This window comes from Leopardus geoffroyi, chromosome A2 (assembly GCF_018350155.1).
Source record: "Leopardus geoffroyi isolate Oge1 chromosome A2, O.geoffroyi_Oge1_pat1.0, whole genome shotgun sequence".
NCBI lineage: Eukaryota > Metazoa > Chordata > Mammalia > Carnivora > Felidae > Leopardus > Leopardus geoffroyi.
In genome coordinates this window covers 32,045,675-32,065,387 of record NC_059331.1, presented here as the reverse complement: position 1 = coordinate 32,065,387, position 19,713 = coordinate 32,045,675, and the positions used below count along the sequence as shown (strand labels likewise).

The following is a 19,713-nucleotide window of genomic DNA, read 5'->3' as shown; positions in this document are numbered from 1 at the left end:
CCTCCTGCTCTGTGTAGAGCTGCTCTCCGGAGCTATGAAGAGGTTAAAAACACAAGCATTGTTTTCATTGGATTTTTTTTTTTTTAAACTCCAAGGTTTAAAAAGGTTCCCCAAACTTGAGAAACTGCCATTAATACTTTCAAGATGAGGGTTCTAACTGCGCCACATTTTGGCAGGCATAGTGCATTGGCCATGGGAGGGCAGCTAAAGCCCCAGGAAGTCACTCCTAAGTAGCTGGAGATACTTTTGTAGCCGATTTCTTCCCATCCTTACAGCTGGGAGGCTGTACGCAGGAGACTCAGCCATCCAGTGACGCTTACCTTTAATGGACGTGATTCACGTATTTATTTATTTATGTGAGAATCGATTCCAAAGTCATCTTAAACCCCCCTTTTGGCTTCCAAAATCATCTTAAACCCCCCTTTTGGCTTCCCTCCCATGGAGAGACCGTGCAGATAAAACCCAGGGAGCGAGGCTCTTGAACCACAGATCCAAGGGGGAAAGCAGTGCACATCTGGATCTGTTGCACATCTGGATCCGTTTGCTCACTAATGACACTTCGGGTATTTTTTTTCTCTCCGCTCTTACTCTTTCTCTCACTATCCTTCTTCCCTCCCGCCTCCCTGTGACTGTCGTCCCTTCTGTACCTTTTCGGACTTCTCTCTTCTCTCCCTTTCTGCAAAACCCCGCAGCCACTGACTTACAGTTTGCCCGGACCAGCGAAGGACACCCTGTCCCTTTTGCCACAGCCGGGGACTGCTACAGTGCTGCCAAGTGCCCGCAGGTATGTGCTAAGGTCTCCCCCCACCGAGGACCCACGTCCCGCCCTGCCCGCAGGGGACCCCTGGCTGCTTCTGCTCCTGGGAATACAGTTAGAACAGCTGCTCTGGAGGGCAGTTTGGCCCCCTACAAGAAGTCTCAGAGATGCTCCGAACTACTCATCTAGCCACGCCACTCCTAAGAGTGTTTCCTAAGGAACCGCTCAGAGCTACATGGCAAACCTGTGCATGCAGCAAAATGCACCTGCTATAACGGTAAACATCTGGAAGCAGATTAGGCATCAGAGGGCAGGGGCTTTGCTCAAACAAACCGTGCTGGTTCACAGAGTGAATGTTATACAGTCAGTGACAGGCCGGTATAGGCTTCATGACTGGCTCTTTAAGAAAATCACAAGTCCTGCTTTGTAGCATTTTTGCCAACCTCCCAGGTGTAAATACTCTCGCTCCGCCCCGCCCCCACGCCCCGTAACTGATTTCACGCCACCAGCGTCATGTCCCCAAATGGGGAGTCCGGCAGAAATGCACACGATCGGCTCTCGCAAGCCAGGACGAGCGCGCTCTAACCCACCACCACGGTCAGCCGTTACAAATTGTAAACGTTGTGTGACAGAGAAACTGCTATCCCTCCTTAGATGTATAAAACGTGTAGTGTCCAGACGAAGGGCAAGTTTATCATCGTCTGCTGGATTTGCTGTTCAGCAGAGCCGCTCAGCGGCCATCTCATTGCCCAGCCACACTGCCACACGCCCTTGCCGCTCTGGAGGTGTGGATATTTTGAAACGCGCTGTCGTAAGGATCTGCCTGGCGCCACTTTTGCAAAATCGGCATCATCTTTGCAAGAAGCTGCGGCCCTGAGAAGGCGTGACGAATTCCGTGATTCCGGCCAGGAGAACTTGGCCCCAGTTCTGGCTTTGGTTCGAAAGGGGTCCTCACGAGGCCGTTGCTAAACTCTGGGCCAGGAGTTTCCCACTCCGCCCCCCCCCCCGGGCCTTCAAAAGTCTGGGGACCAGGACGGGGAGCTGCATTGGGAATCCTAGGATGGGGAGCTGCATGGGGAATACACCGTCTCCCCAGGATGGGTTTAGGCCCAATCAGAGACCATCCAAAGACAAACACATCTGAATTTTCTTTTAACAAAGTGTTTTCTCAGCCCCCAGCTTCAGAAAGCAATGCTAAACATTTTAGGGAAGTGAAAAGGAAGCTCTCAGGGAGAAAGAAAATAAACAAAGGACATAATGGTAAAAGGGGGCCTCTCCTCTATTACCCAGGAATTGAAAACTTTTGAAGTGCTGTTTCTTTAGAGCAGCAGATGACTTCAAACACCCCACTGGTGTGGGTTGCATTTTAACAGCTAATAGATTAGCCCTGTCCTGCCTTTTTCAAAAGTCTGAGGATTTTCTTGTTTCTCTCTGCGCATCTTTGGGGAAGTTTAGGTAAATGAAAGGTAATCTGCATTCATTTCTTTTAATAATTCAGAGACAAATGAACTTATTGATTTGCTAAATCCTGACCCTGAAGCAATTGGTAAATGAGAAAACCCAAAGCCCCTGAGAAGCTAATTTGTATTTTTTCCTAGCCTGTTCTTCAAGCCATATCAGGGGTTTTCAGAACTCAATCCCTTAGACATTTATTGAGCACCAACTCCGTATACTGATGAAAGCCCTGAGTTTTGCAGACGGGTTTTCCAGGAAAAGGTCCGCAGAAGCACCCTTGTGCGAGGAGCTTTGGAGCAGTCGGCCCCTCCTGTGACCTGCTGATTGCACAGAAGCCAAAGGGAATGTGCTGTTTCCTCCTCGTTCACACTGTGGCTTTGGCGACTTACTTAGCAGTAAGAGCAGGTCCCCCAAGGGCCCTCAACGGGAAATGTTTTCCTCTTCTGACCACAGGGGATGCGGCCTTACTGTTACTGATGCTGGTGTTGGTAGCATTTACTGAGTGTTTACTAGAGTTTAGACTTGGCTCAGCATTCCTAGGTCGGTGTGGCATGTCACCCCACAGCAGCCACCAGCGAGAATGTCCCCCCTTTTCAGATGAGAAAATGGAGTCACAGAGACATGGGGGGGGTGTTGCCCAAACCCACACAGCTGGTGCTCAGTAGAGGCGGGATTTGATCCCAAATGTGTTTGAGTGCAAATCCACGATGGCAGACGGGTCTGCCTGACCCCACTTGCAGAGAGGACTTTGCAGCCTTCTCCTTTGTCTGAACAAAGAACAAAACCTCTCCTAGCCTCAGGCACATCTTTCTCAAATTCCTCAGGATCCTCTAGTGCATGCATAACCCCGAATTACTTTTACCCTCTTAAATCAGCCACAGGAGGTAGTAGCTATAACGTTCACACCCTCTACGCCTTGAAGATGAGGGCTGTAGGGGCAAAGATGTCTCACCTGGAGCTCAGAGGACAGTAAGTCTTCACTCCTCGCGGGGCCCTTAACTTAAGGTGGTCATTATCAGCTGAAAACATAGGTCCCCTGTGCTGGAAAAGGTGGAAAGAGAACGAGGAGGAAGACCGCCCGTTCCATCGGGTCTGTCACCCGCTCCGAGAGGGCAGATCTAGCCAGATGTGTGTATGGAAGGTGCTTAGACACCGGACGCCCGGATCAGCGGGGGGAGTTCTTGGGCCAGAAGGCAGGTCAAGGGCCTGGACCTTGCAGGAACCTTGAGGTCAAAGCAGATCACGCTACCTTCTCCTGCAGTGCAGGGGGAACAGACCATCCGCATGGGAAGCAGGATGGGAAGGGGAGAAAGAGAGGGATCCTTGGCAGCAGTGGGGTCTGGTCATAATGAACGGTGTGAACACGGCCTCAGGACAGGCAGGAGAGTGAAATAAGGAAATAGCAGGTGAGAGAGCAGAGCTGGGACAGGTGTGTATCTGAGGAGGCCGGGGAACGTTGGGCTTCGTGCCTCAGGGCAGCCACAATCACGGACACTTACTGAGGCCACTTTGCCTACCAACCACGAACGTCTGTAGGGTGCTGTCATAATTTCCAAAAATACTTTTTAAATATCACCTACTCTGTGCCAGGTAATGAGTTACATGCATTATACCCTCTACCTCACCCCCTCCTATTTGCAGTGTAGGTGTTACTAACCCATTTTACAGATGGACTCAGGAAAGTTAAGCCTACACGAAAAGTAGAGGAATCTGGATTCTAGGAAAAATCCAAACGGTCACAACCAGAGTTTCTCACCGTCAGCACTATCAGTGTTTTGGACTGGATCGATCTCTGTTGTAGGGACTGTGCTGTGCATCGCAGGCTATTTAGCAGTACCTCTGGTCTCTACCCTCCAGATGCTAGTAACACACACACACACACCTGCCAGTTATGACAACCAGAAAGATCTCTAGATAATTACCAGATTTCTCCCCAGGGGCAAAATCGTCCCCTGTGGAGAGCCACTAACTTCGATGCTCGCATCACTTCCGAGAATCGGAATGTTATTTTGTCCCCATGCCATACATGTGGAATCTGAGGCTCCAAAGGGGTTGATAACCTCTGCTTAGGAAATAGTGATGGCACTGACACAGAGAGGGAGCCTGCAGGGTACCCCTAGTCCTGCCAGGTCATAGTGGATAAGCCAGGATGGAATATTTATTAACAATCTATCAACCGCCTATGTGTTACAGACCATTATTGATATAAATAAAGCAATACCAAGTCCCTCCCCTAAGTCTACTGTTCCTCTTGGAGCGAGACACCCAACACAAAACAACCAATAACCAGGATTTCTGAAGTCAGGTACCAGCCGTGTGCTGCGTGGCTAATTTCATTTAGCCCTCCCTACAGTAGGCTGAGGCAGATACTGTTACTATCTTCCATTTTACAGGTGGACAAACTGAGGTTCTGAGATTTCATCCCCCCTCTCCCTCCCTGAAAGAGCCCGATTTTTACATAGGCCTGGCCGGCGCGGAGTCCGCCTCGCCTTATTAAAGACTGCTTTGACAAAGTACGGGACCGTGTCAGGTTCCGAGAGGAAACATTCACCGCGAGCGTGTTGGTGCAGAACATTTTCAGTTCTGAAACCTCTCCTTGTGGGGGAGGAAGCCTCAGCAAAGTATTTCAGGTGCCTTTGTGGAGTCATTTTTGCAAGCGAGGGAGAAACAGAGACAGATGGGCAACGCAGGAGCGCAGCTCTGCGGCGGCGTCTCCTTAGAAATAAACCTGGAAACACCGAGGCCCGGTTTTGAAAGGAATCCTGGAGCGGGTTGGGATCCGGGATCCCCGGCCTGGAAGAGGCGGTCCCGCTGCAGGCTGTGTAGAACGGGCCGCGCGCGCCCTCTGCTGGCCGTCCCGGAGAGCGCACCTGTCCTTTGAAGTCCCGCCCTGCTGTGCTTAGGGCGCGCAGTGCTCAGCGTGGCGGGGAAGCGGAGGCCCGGGAAGCTTTGGCAGCGAGATCTTGTTAGAAAAATTACACTGTGGCATTTTGTTCCTGAAGGAATCTGATAATTGTGAGCAACATCAGGATTGCTGGGTTAGGGAGGCAGAATGGCGCTGGTTGAGAGCGAGGACTTTGAAGTCAGGAAAATGTGAGTTGACCTCGCACTGTCTCCTGCAGAAGGTAGTCACCTCCACCGGGCCTTAGTTTCCCCATCTGTAAAGAGAACGCCTTCAGAGAGCTCTTGCGAGCATGCATGTAAAGTGCCTGGCCCAGACTTCCCCCCCACCTTCCAAAAAAAAAAAAAAAAAAAACCACCCTCATTAATTAGTAGCTATCGTAATTAATTAATGTCCTTCTCCTTTCCAAGGGCCCTTCATTGTGTGGCCTTTGCTTAGGACATCACGTGGACTAAAAGTCTTTTTCATTGGCTATTTATTCCAGGGTCGTTTTAGCATCAACCTTTACGGCACCGGCCTGTCTTTAACTGACTCAGCCAGATGGATATCACAAGGGAACTACGCGGTCTCCGACATTAAGAAGTCCCCGGTAAGGTGACCTAGTGGCTTCCGTTGGGTTTTGTTTTTTTCTCTCTCCTTCCTTCCTTGCCGGGTCTGTTGTGGTGGTGCTAAAGGGACGAACGCGCTTTCCCACTTGCTGAAACTATTTTGCAAAGTGTCAGGAAGGAAATTTAGGACATAAATTGAAGGTGAAGCAAGTGTAAGTTGAGTTTATCCGAAAGAGCCTTGCTTCACTTCTGGTGAATCCTTCCCTGAGTCCTCAACCTGTGAACCATCCGAGTAATTGGATGATGCCTAACGGGGAAGCTGAAAGCAGTTAAGAAGCCTCTGAGAGAGGGTGCAGCTCCAACACCTTGCAATTAGCCAACATTAGATTCCTTTTGTGAACGTAGGGCACAGGATGTGTGTTTGTTGTTGTAAGAAAAAATGGAAATACAACAGAGGCTGGAAGGTAGGGATGTTATCAGGTGATGTTCGCAGAGCGTTAGAGAAACACTCAGGGGTTTCACAGTAACCAGGTTTTCATGCTCAAAAATCCTGCCCCTCAAGGTGTGGTCCACATAGAGCATCAACATCACCTGAGGCTTGTTGCAAATGCAGTTTCTGGGGGCCCGTGGCTTCTAAGTCCGGATCTGCGGCTGAACAAGGTCTCCAGGTGGATCACAAGCAAGGCACAGCTTGAGAAACCCTGGTCTCGGCAGTGTTTCTCAGAATCCCCTGGAAAAGTTTCTTTTCTTTTTTTTTTTTTTTTTCAACGTTTATTTATTTTTGGGACAGAGAGAGACAGAGCATGAACGGGGGAGGGGCAGAGAGAGAGGGAGACACAGAATCGGAAACAGGCTCCAGGCTCTGAGCCATCAGCCCAGAGCCCGACGCGGGGCTCGAACTCACCGACCGCAAGATCGTGACCTGGCTGAAGTCGGACGCTTAATCGACTGCGCCACCCAGGTGCCCCATCCCCTGGAAAAGTTTCAAATGCATGTGCCCAGACCCCAGCCAGACTGACTGAATGGGAACCTCCCAGGCAGGGGTAGAATTTTTAACTCCCCTTGTATATACCCAGGACAGAAACTGCTGTGTGTTCCAGCCTTCCCTCAGTTCTGAGAACCTGCGACAGGAACCTGACCCCAAGGACAAAGGGGAAATTTACCAGAGTATGGCCTGTGGTCCCAGGTCCTGCTTCAGCCGTGACCCTCACACGGGGTCTCCTCAGAAATGTGGCTGGGGGAGGACAAAGAGGAAGAGAACGGGGAAAGGGGTTATCATTCCAGAGTAGGGTTGCCGGATGAAGTAGAGGACGCCCAGTTAAATTTGAATTTCAAATAAGCAAGGAACATTTTTTCTTTTTACTACATGCATGTCTTAAACACTGTGTGGGACATATTTATTCTAAAAAGATTACTTGTTGCTTATTTGAAACTTACATCTAACTCAGTGCCCTGTATTTTTATCTGCTAAAACTTATCAAAATGAATATAAAGAAGAAATTCAAGCTGCTCCCTCCCCCCCCCCCCCAGGAAGAGACAAAACATCCAATTGTGACTTCCCAGGGAAATCCCTGAGTTTCTAGAGCCCCAATTTTCAGCTTCCAGGGTTAAATTTGTCTATGGGGAAAAAAAAGAAAAAAGAAAAATCTGACTCCCGTCTTGCTCTAAGCCAGTCCCCATTGATTGCTCGTAAGTCATTCACCGTTTTCCTTTGCACTGAAAGGAATAAAGATAGCTGATAGACGGCCCGCCTGCTTTAGAATGTGCCACCAAATGATTATGTTCTTCCACACCACTACCCCCCAGGGGCCATATATTATGTTTCAGTCACTCCGAGGGACAACAACATTAACTGCCCAAAACGTGGTCAGACACGAAGCAGGATTCCGTAGGAAACCGTCTATGTAGACTCCGTTAGCTAAGTTTCAATCCCGTCAGCCCTTATCAGTATTGTTGTTTGCATCCAGAACCTAAAAATAATTACGGCGGAGAGCGCCACCTTCTGGAGAGAATGATCACTGCCCTGCAAAGACGGGTCGGCTGTTTCCCAAGCGTTTGGGAGAAGTTCCGCCTTTCCTGGAGGGGGTTGGTTTGACATTTGCCTGCCAGCATTTTTTTCTTTTTTTAAATCTTGGTGTTCCGGAAAAAAAAAAAAAAAAAAAAAAAAAAAAAAAAAAACTCTTGGTGTTCCGTGACAGCCCGGAGAGCCGGAGATCAAAATTAATCTCCAGGGTCTGCTGAGCACTCCTTGTGAATCCCTGGGAGCCCGGCCGGAGCCATCTGTGGCTCCTGGTTGCCGTGCCACGTGCTGCGCTGTGTGCCTCACCTGCTTGTGGGGCTCTCAGAGTAGCATCCCCTGACTACACGCCCCGAACACAGGCCTCCCTGGCCAAAGACATTTGGAAGAAAATTGTATATTTTATTTGCTTCTTGAAGAGGCACGATAAGCCTGAGCTTACTAAAGGTTGGAATGAAGTATACAGGAAGGAAGCCTGTGTGACTTTATTGAAGCCAGTGTTGCCCTAAATCAGTGGTTCTCACACTGGAGCGTGCATCACCTGCTGTGCTAGTTAAAAACACAGCCAGCCTCAGGAAGGGCCCAAAATGGACATTTCCAGCAGTTTCCTGGGTGGTGCTGATGGCCCTGGTCTCTGCCCACGTTTCCAGAACTGTTGGCCTGAGTTAGACCAACCCCAGAACCTTCTTTTCAAAGTTACACTTTTTAGTTGCCCCCGAATAACCTGGTGTTCCTTAGAACACCCTTTAAAAAACCCTGCAATGTCCTGCTCCCACCATTACGTACTCGCGTGTTGCCCCGAGGGACTGAGGCCCTGCTTTGATTCAGCCTCCGATCATCCTCCCTTACTTTCCTACTGTCTTCTGCTGAGAGCTACAAAGAAAAAGCCATGGTGAAAACCTCAATTCTCCAAACCTGGTTGGCAGTAAAATGTTTTTCCCCAGCAAAACTACAGGAAGACTCCAATTGTCCAGGGTGAAACTGAATCACCAGAATCACTTCTGGTGGCTGGCACCCCAGAGCACCAGGTGGGTCCCCACCCCACCTGGGAGCGAGGGACAACCCTATTTCCCAGCGGTGCTTTAGCTGCACCTGCTGTGCACAGGAACTAGAGTTTCTACCCTGCTTGTGTGTGAGGGGGAGACCCACAGGAAGGGGAGCATGGCCCGGATGTGAAATCGGAAAGGAGACGTTGGAATTCGGAGCTCCTCTGCCAGTGACATTCTGTGCCCCCTCAGCTCACAGATGTGCTCGGGATACGAAAAGGCCCTCAGCCCCATCCAGAGGTCTCCCGGGGCTCCCCACGCCCATCCTCAGAGCTGCTATCGGAACCTCCAGGAGGAGGTTCTGGAACAGCCTTGAGAGCTGAGCAGAGTGAAGGGAGGTTCACTTCAGGCCACATGGGAGAGGTGCCCACCAGTCTTCTTGCTTCTTTGCAGGCCTGGGGAATTTGTGGGGTCAGCAAGGGGCGAGGGGCGGGGCCTGTGTTTCTGAGGCCTGGCTGCCTGGCCCTGGGGCCTAACAGACATTCCTTACGCTGAGGGAGGGTTGTAGATTGAAGAATTGCTTTGAAATTAAAAATTAATGAATTTTGCATTGTCATAGAGTAGATGGCCTCAATTCATATCTGTTTTTAATTTATTTTTTTAATTTACATCCAAGTTAGTTAGCATGTAGTGCAACTGTGATTTCAGGAGTATGTTCCTTAAGGCCCCTTACCCATTTAGCCCATCCGCCCCCCCCCCCAACTACCCTTCCAGAACCCTCTGTGTGTTCTCCAGATTTAAGAGTCTCTTACGTTGTGCCCCCTCCCTGTTTTTATATTGTTTTTGCTTCCCATATCTTGTAGCTCATTTCCAACCAGTGGAGTTAAGGGAACACGAGATGAACGTGTTGGGGCGGGGTGCAGGTGTATACGTGGTCCAGAGTCAATGCTCATTCATCTTCCATGTACTGCCTCCTACCTCGTAGTTCACTTGTGAAAATCCAACTGTCCGCAAACATAGAAATCATACTGCAGGCCAGGAGAGAAAAATGACATTTTAGACATGTGTGCTTTTTCTTCCATACGTTCCTGTAGAAGTTAGAGATTTAAATATATTCTAAATATTAAACAATGTGTATATTCACATATATGTGACTGTGTAGGGTTATATTGGGAAATATATATACCTCCCATGTTTTATGGGCAGTTCACCACCAGCACACTCCAAAGAAATGTCAATCAGGGGCGCCTGGATGGCTCAGTCAGTGAAGCATCTGACTCTTGATCTGGGCTCAGGTCATGATCTCACAGTTTGTGAGTTCGAGCCCCGCGTCAGGCTCTGTGCTGACCTTGAGGAGACTGCTTGGAATTCTTTCCCTCCCTCTTTCTCTGTCCTTACCCTTACCCTGCTTATATGCTCTCTCTCTCTCTCTCAAAATAAATAAGTAAACTAAAAAAAAAAAAAAAAAAAAAAAAAAGAAAGAAAGAAAGAGATGTAAATCAATACGCTTCAAGAAAATCACAAGTAAAATCACAAAGCCTACCTCATGTTGATGGAGGAAACCAGAAAAATTTACGAAAAGTATGAAATACAAACTATTCATAATTGAGCAGAGAATCTCTCGTTTTAATTATATGTAATAGCTCAAACTAAGCTAACAAAATATTCACTGGAAAGAGATTTTTAAGAGTACTTGCTTTAATGAAGAAAATAAAAATGATTTATAATTAGTGTTTCATTGTATGTGAGTAGGTACTTCTAAGATGCTGGAAAGCATACCTTTTTCTCTGAAATAGGCACTGTTTCCATGACAATCATATGTATGCTAATCATTCTCTTGGTATGTTTTTTTCTTTGTGTTCTGTAGTAAAAATGATAAGTTTTAGCTCAGACTTGATCTAAATCACATTAACAGAGTCCCGATTAGTGAAATAGCATGAACATTGCAAAGCCGTTATCGGCACCTTTATAATTACCCAGACTTTTCTTCTTCTTCATGAGAAAAGGCTATGATGGGGATCCACACATGAAAAACTACCTTTATGATAATAATAGCTAGTATTTTTTGAGCACGCACATCAGGCCAAGAACTCTGCTAAGCACTTTGCATACATTCTTGCTTTTATAGCAGATCTCTGAGGGCAGACAAATATTACCCCCATTTTACAGATGTTCTAGGAAACTGAGGCTTAGAGAATTGCTTAAACATGCAATACAAGCCCCAGGCAGTCTGACTGTGGTTCTCTCTACTGCTGGGTCCGGAGAGAATGTGAAGAAAGCGTGAGCTTGTGTGAGACAGAAGACATTCACAGCACATCAGCATTTCTGAAGACCCACAGGCCAGCGATTTAGCCTCCAGAGAAGGTTCCTAGTTGGAAGGCTGTCTGGTCTGGCATCACATCCAGTTGATGGTATCAGATTGGCTCCAGAATTAATACGGGCCCCTAAAAGCAGGACCAGTCAGGGGCGCCTGGGTGGCTCAGTCGGTTAAGCCTCCGACTTCTGCTCAGGTCATGATCTCACAGTTCGTGGGTTCAAGCCCCACGTCTGGCTCTGTGCTGACAGCTCAGAGCCTGGAGCCTGCTTCGGATTCTGTGTCTCCCTCTCTCTTGGCTCCTCCCCCCCTCAAAGATGAATAAACATTAAAAAGTAAATAAAAATGTTAAAAAAAGTTTAAAAGGCAGAACCAATTTGAGTTTTAGAAATAGATCACTCTTCCAACTCAACATCACTCATAATCAAAGGCAAGCAAATTTTTAAAAGGGAGAGAAACGATTTTGTTCTCTTTGTTAAATTGACAAAGCTTTTCTTCCCTTTGTTTTTAAACAAGATTATCCATTATTTGCAAGAGACTTTCACAGTTTGGCAATATGAACCAAACCTTCATGACCTTGACCCAGTTCTGGGAATGTAGCCCGAAGATATCCTGAAACGCAGGCACAAGTATGTTTCATCACAGTGTTTCTCTCGACAGTGAAAAATGTGAACCATCCAAGATGCCAAACATTGTGCAGGAATGAAAGGGTGGGGGGTGGCTAACACACCATGGGAAATTTACACAGTGAGATATGATGTCACGATTAGACAAGGAGTTCTTCACAGCATGGTAAAGTGTTAGGGGAATTAATTCAGCAAGCGATCTGAATTGCGGGTCAAAAAGAAGAGTGTATATCAGCTTCAGCCTCTCATTCGTTCATTCATTCATTCATTCATTTAAGAAATCTGTATTTAGTTCCAGCCTGAGCCATACACTGTTGGGTTCTAGAGACCTTGAAATTTAAAAAGACATTGGTCTTGAGCACCTGGGTGGCTCAGTCGGTTAAGCGTTCGACTCTTGGTTTCGGCTCAGGTAATGATCTCATGATTCTTGGGGTTCGAGCCCCACATTGGGCTCTGCACTGACAATGCAGAGACTGCTTGGGATTCTTTTTTCCCTGTCTCTCTGCCCCTCCCATGAGGATGCTTACTGGCTGTCTCTTTCTCTCTCACTCTCTCTCTCTCTCTTTCTCTTAAAATAAATAAACTTTAAAAGCAAAAGAAGACATTGACCTTGCCATCGTGGGACTTACATTCTAGCAGGAAGACATGTAAAGAAAGTAATACCCAGTTTTATAGGATGCTATGTGATAGGTAACTGGGTAAGGAAGATTTTTAAGAGAAAGTGGCTGCTAGGCTGGGTTCTGAAGAATTTAACAGTCAAAAGCTGGGGTGGTCCAGTGTACATAGATGGGCAAGGGACACGGAAGAGAGTTCCAGGCATAGGCCATGGTATTGCATGTGCAAAGGCCCTGTGTTATATAAGGGGCACGTCAGAAGAACAACCCAACGAAAGGCAGAGGTCAGGGGTGGGGTGGAGGGAAATGAGAGCATCTGGAGAGTCAGGAAGGGATCGACCGCAGGCCAGCAAACTTTTTCTGTGAAAAACTGAATAATGAATACTTACTTATAAATATTTTAGACTTTGCCAGCCAGGGGGCAAAAATCAGTGCTATTGTATATGTATTTATCTGACAAGAGTGAAAACAAATTTGCACAAAATTTTTATTGATTCCATTTTAAAAATAATAATTGAGTGCATTTTTTTGTAAACATACTTAGCAGTGAGAACCATGTAATATTCAGAAATGATCATAGTTTGCTTAAACTAGCTGCATATTTTGCTTAATTCTCTGTTATCAAAGTTGATGATAAGTATTTGTTAATGCGGGTCAGCGATGAGATTTTCTGCATTTCATCTTTATAAACTTTCTTTTACACAAATAGGTATTGTCAAACACTGATATAGTCCACAACCGTGTCCTTTCAATTGAGCATATTCACACCTTGGCAAGCATTTCTAGAATCCTATTTGATTTTTCTCTTGGTATTCGCCCTTTCGTACGTCATTACATCACAGATTAAGCCCCTGCCATTGAAGGCGAGATAGAAGCTTCTCAAATGCCTTGTTAAATGGATTTTGAGAGTGGGGCGCCTGGGTGGCGCAGTCGGTTAAGCGTCCGACTTCAGCCAGGTCACGATCTCGCGGTCCGTGAGTTCGAGCCCCGCGTCAGGCTCTGGGCTGACGCTCAGAGCCTGGAGCCTGTTACCGATTCTGTGTCTCTCTCTCTCTGCCCCTCCCCCGTTCATGCTCTGTCTCTCTCTCTATCCCAAAAATAAATAAAACGTGGAAAAAAAAATTAAAAAAAAAAAATGGATTTTGAGATATGAAATTTGCTCGGCACTTAGCCCAAAGTCCAGAACATGGTGCGGGTGCTGCCACTCAAGCTCAGAAAGTACATTCACCAAAAATGTACAAAATGTACGTGGCCTGAGATACGGCTTCTTGTCTTCATTCTCAGCAGAATGGAGAGCGCATAAAGCGGCTTCACCCTACTTACAACTGGAACAATGTTAATTGACGTCAAAATGACTTTACCCCAGGGTAAGCTGTGCCTGTAAATGCACTTTTGCCTTGAAATTCAGGTTCCATTCCCTAAGAAATATTGTCAGATCCATAGCAAAAGCTAACGCGCACAGCCAGGGGGGTGTCCAATCACAGCGACTGAGAGCGGTTCTCGTTCAGAAAAGAAATGTTAATCCCAGCTCTGAGCTCGAAAGTTCACGGTCCAGCCTGTCCACTGCTAAGTTATCAAACTGCTAGATGGCAGCCTGGGTCAGGGCGTGCCGTTTCTGGTTCTGACAAGGAAAGTTCATAAAACTGATGGATAATACCTTAAGTGATTATAGGCTTCAGACACCTTACGTTTTTATGAGCTTTGTAAATTTGACCAACTAAAGCTTTCTCTGCGTTCACATGCTTTTTTTTTACCACTGTCAGTTGCCAACACTTCTTGGTAGATTCCACTTCAGCTGTTCTGTGCTAGTGTTTTCTCGGCCTCTTTGAAATTGTCTTGCCTGAATTCATTTCCCACAGACTATTCACGGAAGCCAAGTCTGCAGTCCCTTCATGCTCAGCATCATCTCCTCAAATAAACAACTGAATGATGTCCATAATACCTACCTATCAGCTCATCAGGAGCCAAAAACAAAAAACAACACCCCCCCCCAAATTATTTGCCTCGTGTTTTAATTGATTATTGATGTTACTGTCAGTGTCATCGAGTTTTCAAGCAACTGTTTTCCTCCCGAAAACGATTGTAGTCTTGAACAATTTATTTTCTCTGGACACATTTGTTCAGCTGTTAACAATGAAACAAGGATGTCTTTAACTCACCATGGGGCAAACTGTTTTCCCGGCTTAGCTAATACATCAGCCACTTGGAAACTTACTTGGTTTCGTTATTTTTACTCAGTTTCATTTTTTTTTAACTTCTTAATGTTTATTTATTTTTTGAGAGACAGAGAGAGACAGACCATGAGCAGGGGAGGGGAGAGAGAGGGAGACACAGAGCCCAAAGCAGGCTCCAGGCTCTGAGCTGTCAGCACTGAGCCCGATGCGGGGCTCAAACCCACGAACCGTGAGATCGTGACCTGAGCTGAAGTCAGTTGCTTAACCCAGGTGCCCCTACTCGGTTTCACTTTTTTATCGTTGGGAAGAAACAATGCTACGGTGAGATCTTCGGTTTTGAATTTTCTAAATTTATGACCATGGCTTTCCTTGTGAGTTGGAAACGTGTGCTGAGGCTGAGGTTGGTGACGATGGTGTATATTGTATTCTCCTGGCACAGCTGTGGTGTCATTGCATGAGAAACACAATGCTTTGCCATCTAAGTTTGATAGCAGAATAGCTCACATACAACAGTGCCTTAAAAGAGCAACATACACAGTCCCTTTCCGTTTCTTGTTCTGACACGATGGTATGCGCTGGTAATGAAACAAAATACAATGTTAGGATATGGCAACACGCCCAGCACTGCAAACGCTGTTAAGTCACCCCTGTGTCCCTGTGGTTTGCATTATGCTGAGTCGCGGTGCAAAGCAATGAGAGCTGTCACCACCGTCCATCCTGCTCTTACAGCCCGGAAGCAGGCACAGACATTAAGTGAATGAATGAACATGGCCGTGTTCCAATAAAACTTTATTATGGATACTGAACCTTGAATTTCCTATAATTTTCAAATGTCAGGAGATTCGGTTCTTGGTTTGCTTCTTCTCGCCGTTGAAAAAATGTCAGCGCTATTCTTGATCGATGATTGACGAGCCACACAGAAACAGGTGGCAAGCTGGATTGGACCCACAGACCATAGTTTGTCAGCCTCTGCTTTAGACCGTGTGCGGACGTTGGGGTCTGCTTCTATTCAGAAGGCCTACCTCCCGTGCATGCAAGAAAGATGTCCAAAAAAGCCAGCGCAAGCCTTGGAAACACTAGTCGGGCAGGGAGTCTCAGAGCATGCGTTTTCTTGCAGGACGGTACCCGAGTCATGGGAAAATGCGGTGGCTACTGTGGGAAATGTACTCCGTCCTCTGGCACTGGCCTGGAGGTTCGAATTTTATAGTTAAGGTAAGTAGGTCCCACGTTTCTCTCTCTCTCTCTCTCTCTCTCTTATTTTGTAAACTCACGATTAGCAAATGTAGCCAAGTCATTTGCCTCCGGAAAGGTTACTATTAAGCATCTTGAAACTGACTGGCTGTTCTAACTTTTTCTTTCCTGTTCATCTGCCCTGTTCATCTGTTCTCCGCCCTTGGATAGGAGGTCCCTAGGCTTTCTGCGTCAGATTCCTCTGCAGTTTTTCTTTAAAAACTTAACCAGGCTCCATCTCTAGAGGTCCTGAGGTCTCTGGCGCATCTAAGAATCTGTATTTTTGATACAGGGAATTCTGATTCAGGTGACTTACGGATTAACTTTTGAGATACTGCCCGAGAGTACTGCACTAATAATATTCATGACATTCATTGAGCTGTGACTGTGTGAGGCACCAGGCTGAACACTTTGCTGGCATTATTTCATTGAACCTCATAGTAAAGCCATGAGAGGGGCCACTTATCCTCATTGCACAGATAGAAGCTCAGGCCCACATAATTAAGTAGCTTGCTTACGATCACAATAGATTCCTTCGGCGGAACCCATCAGTGTCCTACACCAAAGCCAGTGCTCTCAATTAATGCTCTGTTCCACACGCTTGTGACTCATCGTGTCATCCAAGGACTGGCATGATCAGCATCACCTGGGAACTTGTTGGAATGCAAAATCTCAGGCCTTCCCCTGGACTTAAAAAACCAGAATCTGTATTTTAACAAATCCACAAGAGAGTCCTGCGTGTGAAGATTTGAGAATTCCTGGTCTCACTACATTATGCTGGCAAGTGCTCCCTCTGCTGGGCAGAGGAATGAATGGGTCACTCATTTTCTGGTCCCCGCGCCTTCAGCTACAAGGTGTGAGTTCAGCCAACTCATGTGACCCTTCTGCAACTTATTTCAAGCTTTCAGCAGTCCATTCTCCTGGAGGGCTCTTCAAGATCCTGACACAGGAGTACCTACTTGACATTTGTGTATCAGCGTTTCAGTTTCATTGAAATCCGTAGTCAAAACTGTAATCTTCAGTTAGGATTGTTTTTATTGCAAGAGGCAACAGGAAAAAAAGGAACTGATCATCTTAAAGAACTGAGACATCCAAGCAGTGGGCTAGCTGTAGGCATAGCTGGATCCAGAGGCTCAAACGGAGTCATCAGGACTCATTTGTTCTCCCATCAGTCAACAAGGCTTGCTTCATTCTCAGGCAGACCATTTCCCCAACACCATGAGCTGCCCCCAAATAAACGCTCACATCCAGCATTCATTCTGCATGAGAGCTCAGGCTCTTGTTTGCCACATGGGCACTTCTGAACCAGTCACCACGTCCAAGAGACAATGTCCTGAACTCATGTACCCACCTGGAGTTGGGTGATTGACAGCTTCCTTTAGAAGAGGAAAGAGGCGTTTGTTATCAGGAAAGATGAGATGGGATGGAGACAGGCAAAGTCAGCAGGTGGCCACTAGAGATTCCCATTTTAAATGTATTTTACATATTTGGTATCTAGTAAAATAGTATTGTGTGTGTTTATGTGTAGTAAAATTTGAGTGAGTGTATATTATAATATTTACATGTATGTCTAGGAAAAAGACTAGAAGGAACGGTGCCAATATTTGAAAAGCATTATCTCACGTGGGGGATTTCAGGCTAGGAGTTTATTTTATTCTATATACTCCCCTGAAACGTCCATGTTCCTATAGCAGACATACATCACTTTTAAAATCCAGAGAAGTTAACAAGTGTCATTTTTTCAATTCTGTACGTAAAAATCTTTGGCTTATCTACTCTTGACTTACCGCAGTTGATACAGGAGATTTACTTTTCTTATTTGGCTTGTTTATTTCCAGGTGCTCTGAAAAGGAAGCCATTATGGGATGGATGAAGGATAGTAATGCAATACCTCCACCTTAAATTTGTGTGCGTGTGGGCGTGTGAGGACTTGTATGAGTGTGTGTGTGTGTGTGTGTGTGTACATATGCACATATATACATATATATACACACACACACATATATGTCTGTATATATGTGTGTGTGTGTATATATATGTGGAATATCCTAATGATGTAAAGTTTAATATTTATGTTTGAAATTATTTATTGTGATGTAATATTTTTGTACGTAAAATGATTCTATTATGACTGCTTTTTGCATTATGTTGTCCCTTGCAGTCAAATCACTGCATTTTACGTACTCTACATTATATGTAGTACTATGACAAAAGTGATCCTTCATTATCACGGTACACTATTGTTTACTTTCTATCTGTAAATATTTTATTGTGACCTTTACGAAATTGTAATTTGTCTTTTTAAAACAACCTAGCTGCCATCAAGGTGCTACAGAGTCGTGTGATTGTATTTTGGCATTTCTAGGAAAGTATCCGCCAACAAGTAATTTAGCGATGTCACAGATTGTACCAGCCATTAGTTATGTTAACTATTCAGTTTCATGTGATCTCTGGGAAAAAAAATGCTGCCTTGGTGCTATATAATGTATATATTTAAGTGATCACCAGACTCAGAAATGTAAACACGTTTAATAAAAGGGAGGCATAGAAGGACAGAATGCGACGGACAGAATCACTTGGAAAAGCAAGACCACTTGTTCTTATTTTTGGACACGCTTGTTTTGGAAGAGGATTGGACTCTGTTCTTTTTGTTACTGTTATTAATACTTTGCTTCAGTTCATGGTGCCTAGATCTCTCTGAAGTTAAATGGAGGAGACCCCAAAGCCACTGCATTACCGAGTGATATTGAGAACGTGAGATCCTCTCGACATTTTGCCGAGATGTTCTATAATGGTGTCCCCGTTTATCAGCTGCAAGACAGAGGATGCTCAGGATGGGGGGACCTTCAGCACCCCCAGCACACCCGGAGAAGTTCAAAACCAGTTCCTCATCATCAGGACTGCCTTCTGCCTAAACGCATTGACTGGTGACATGACTTTTCTTCAGGCCATGAGCCTGAGACCCTGCCAGTTCATGGCTGCTTCAGTAATTAGCATTTGTGAGAAGACGTAAACCGTGGAATGGAAGACACCTGAGTCCTTCCAATCTTCCATTAACCCACTCTTTGTTACTTACGTCCAAAATGGAAGTCCTGAAGTCAGTGTCTCTCAGCCCTTCCAACCTGATTGGAGGGGAGTCATTGCCAATGACCCGTGGCAGACCTTCAGTGTTTGAAATCCTGCCCGCGTCCAAAACCCAAAGAGATTAGCAAGAACCTGGGAGTATCCTCCAACCCCCAAACGAACTCCAGAGTGCTCCATAAGAAGTTATACTCAGTGTATGAATAAATGTTATTCTCCTTTATTAATACATTGTGAAAATATACTATGAATAAATACCATGACCACACCCAAACATTTGTGTTGGTTTCTGGACTCTTGGTTCAACTGGGAATGAAAATATATCTGTTTTTTTTTTTAAGGTTGCCGGGTTGAGAAGAAATGCACATTTTCTTAATCCCATCCATTACAGTTGCCATTCCAGAGGTCGATAAGGGACAGGGTCTGTCCCTGAGGTCTGCGTTTTCACCCTTCAAATCACTTGTCTCTTCTGAAAGAGTCTGTGTGGTGGGGAACAGATGAACAAACAAATCAGGAGATTTCAGTGGGTTTAGGGGCTTGATTGTTGATTTTATATAGTAGTAGTTTCTACTCTATGGACTTAATGGTGTCCAGGGATATGAGAGCTTTCCAAAGAAGTCTAATAAACAGCAAATAGTAGGTCGCCAGCCCCTCTATGTAATTGGTTGAGCTCATCCTGACAACCACCAAGTAGATGTTCACGTACAGCAAATAAGTAGCCGTCCCCAAAAGAACCCTGTTTGGCTCTGATGGGGTTACACATCCACTTCTGGACCAGTCATATTGTTGAGGGAGCTGACATCCTGTACCACCTAGGGCCGGGTGATTGACAGCTTCAGCTGGAAGGGATGGTTCCTGGAGGGAAAGGTTTGTTTTCAGAAAAAGGTAGGTAGAATAAAGACAGACAAAAGCCAAAGGAATCCGCTCCAGAGTCCCTGTGTGTGTGTGTATGTGTGTGTGTGTGTGTGTGTGTGTGTGTGTGTGTGTGTGTGTGTTTGCATGCACGGGC

General features: G+C 46.0%; 1 protein-coding gene across 3 annotated transcripts in view; it reads left to right on the top strand.

The window, feature by feature from the left end:
• The window catches only part of ADAMTS9 (ADAM metallopeptidase with thrombospondin type 1 motif 9), a 162,711-nt gene extending 143,733 nt beyond the window's left edge, over positions 1-18,978 (top strand). For all 3 annotated transcript variants that reach the window (XM_045493434.1, XM_045493432.1, XM_045493433.1), the window contains 4 exons: positions 693-784; positions 5,599-5,703; positions 15,511-15,605; positions 17,462-18,978. In XM_045493434.1, the coding sequence (XP_045349390.1) occupies positions 693-784; positions 5,599-5,703; positions 15,511-15,600 (287 nt within the window). In that variant the 3' untranslated portion in view covers positions 15,601-15,605; positions 17,462-18,978. The remainder of the gene's footprint in view (positions 1-692; positions 785-5,598; positions 5,704-15,510; positions 15,606-17,461) is intronic.
• The last annotated feature ends 735 nt before the right edge of the window (positions 18,979-19,713 follow it).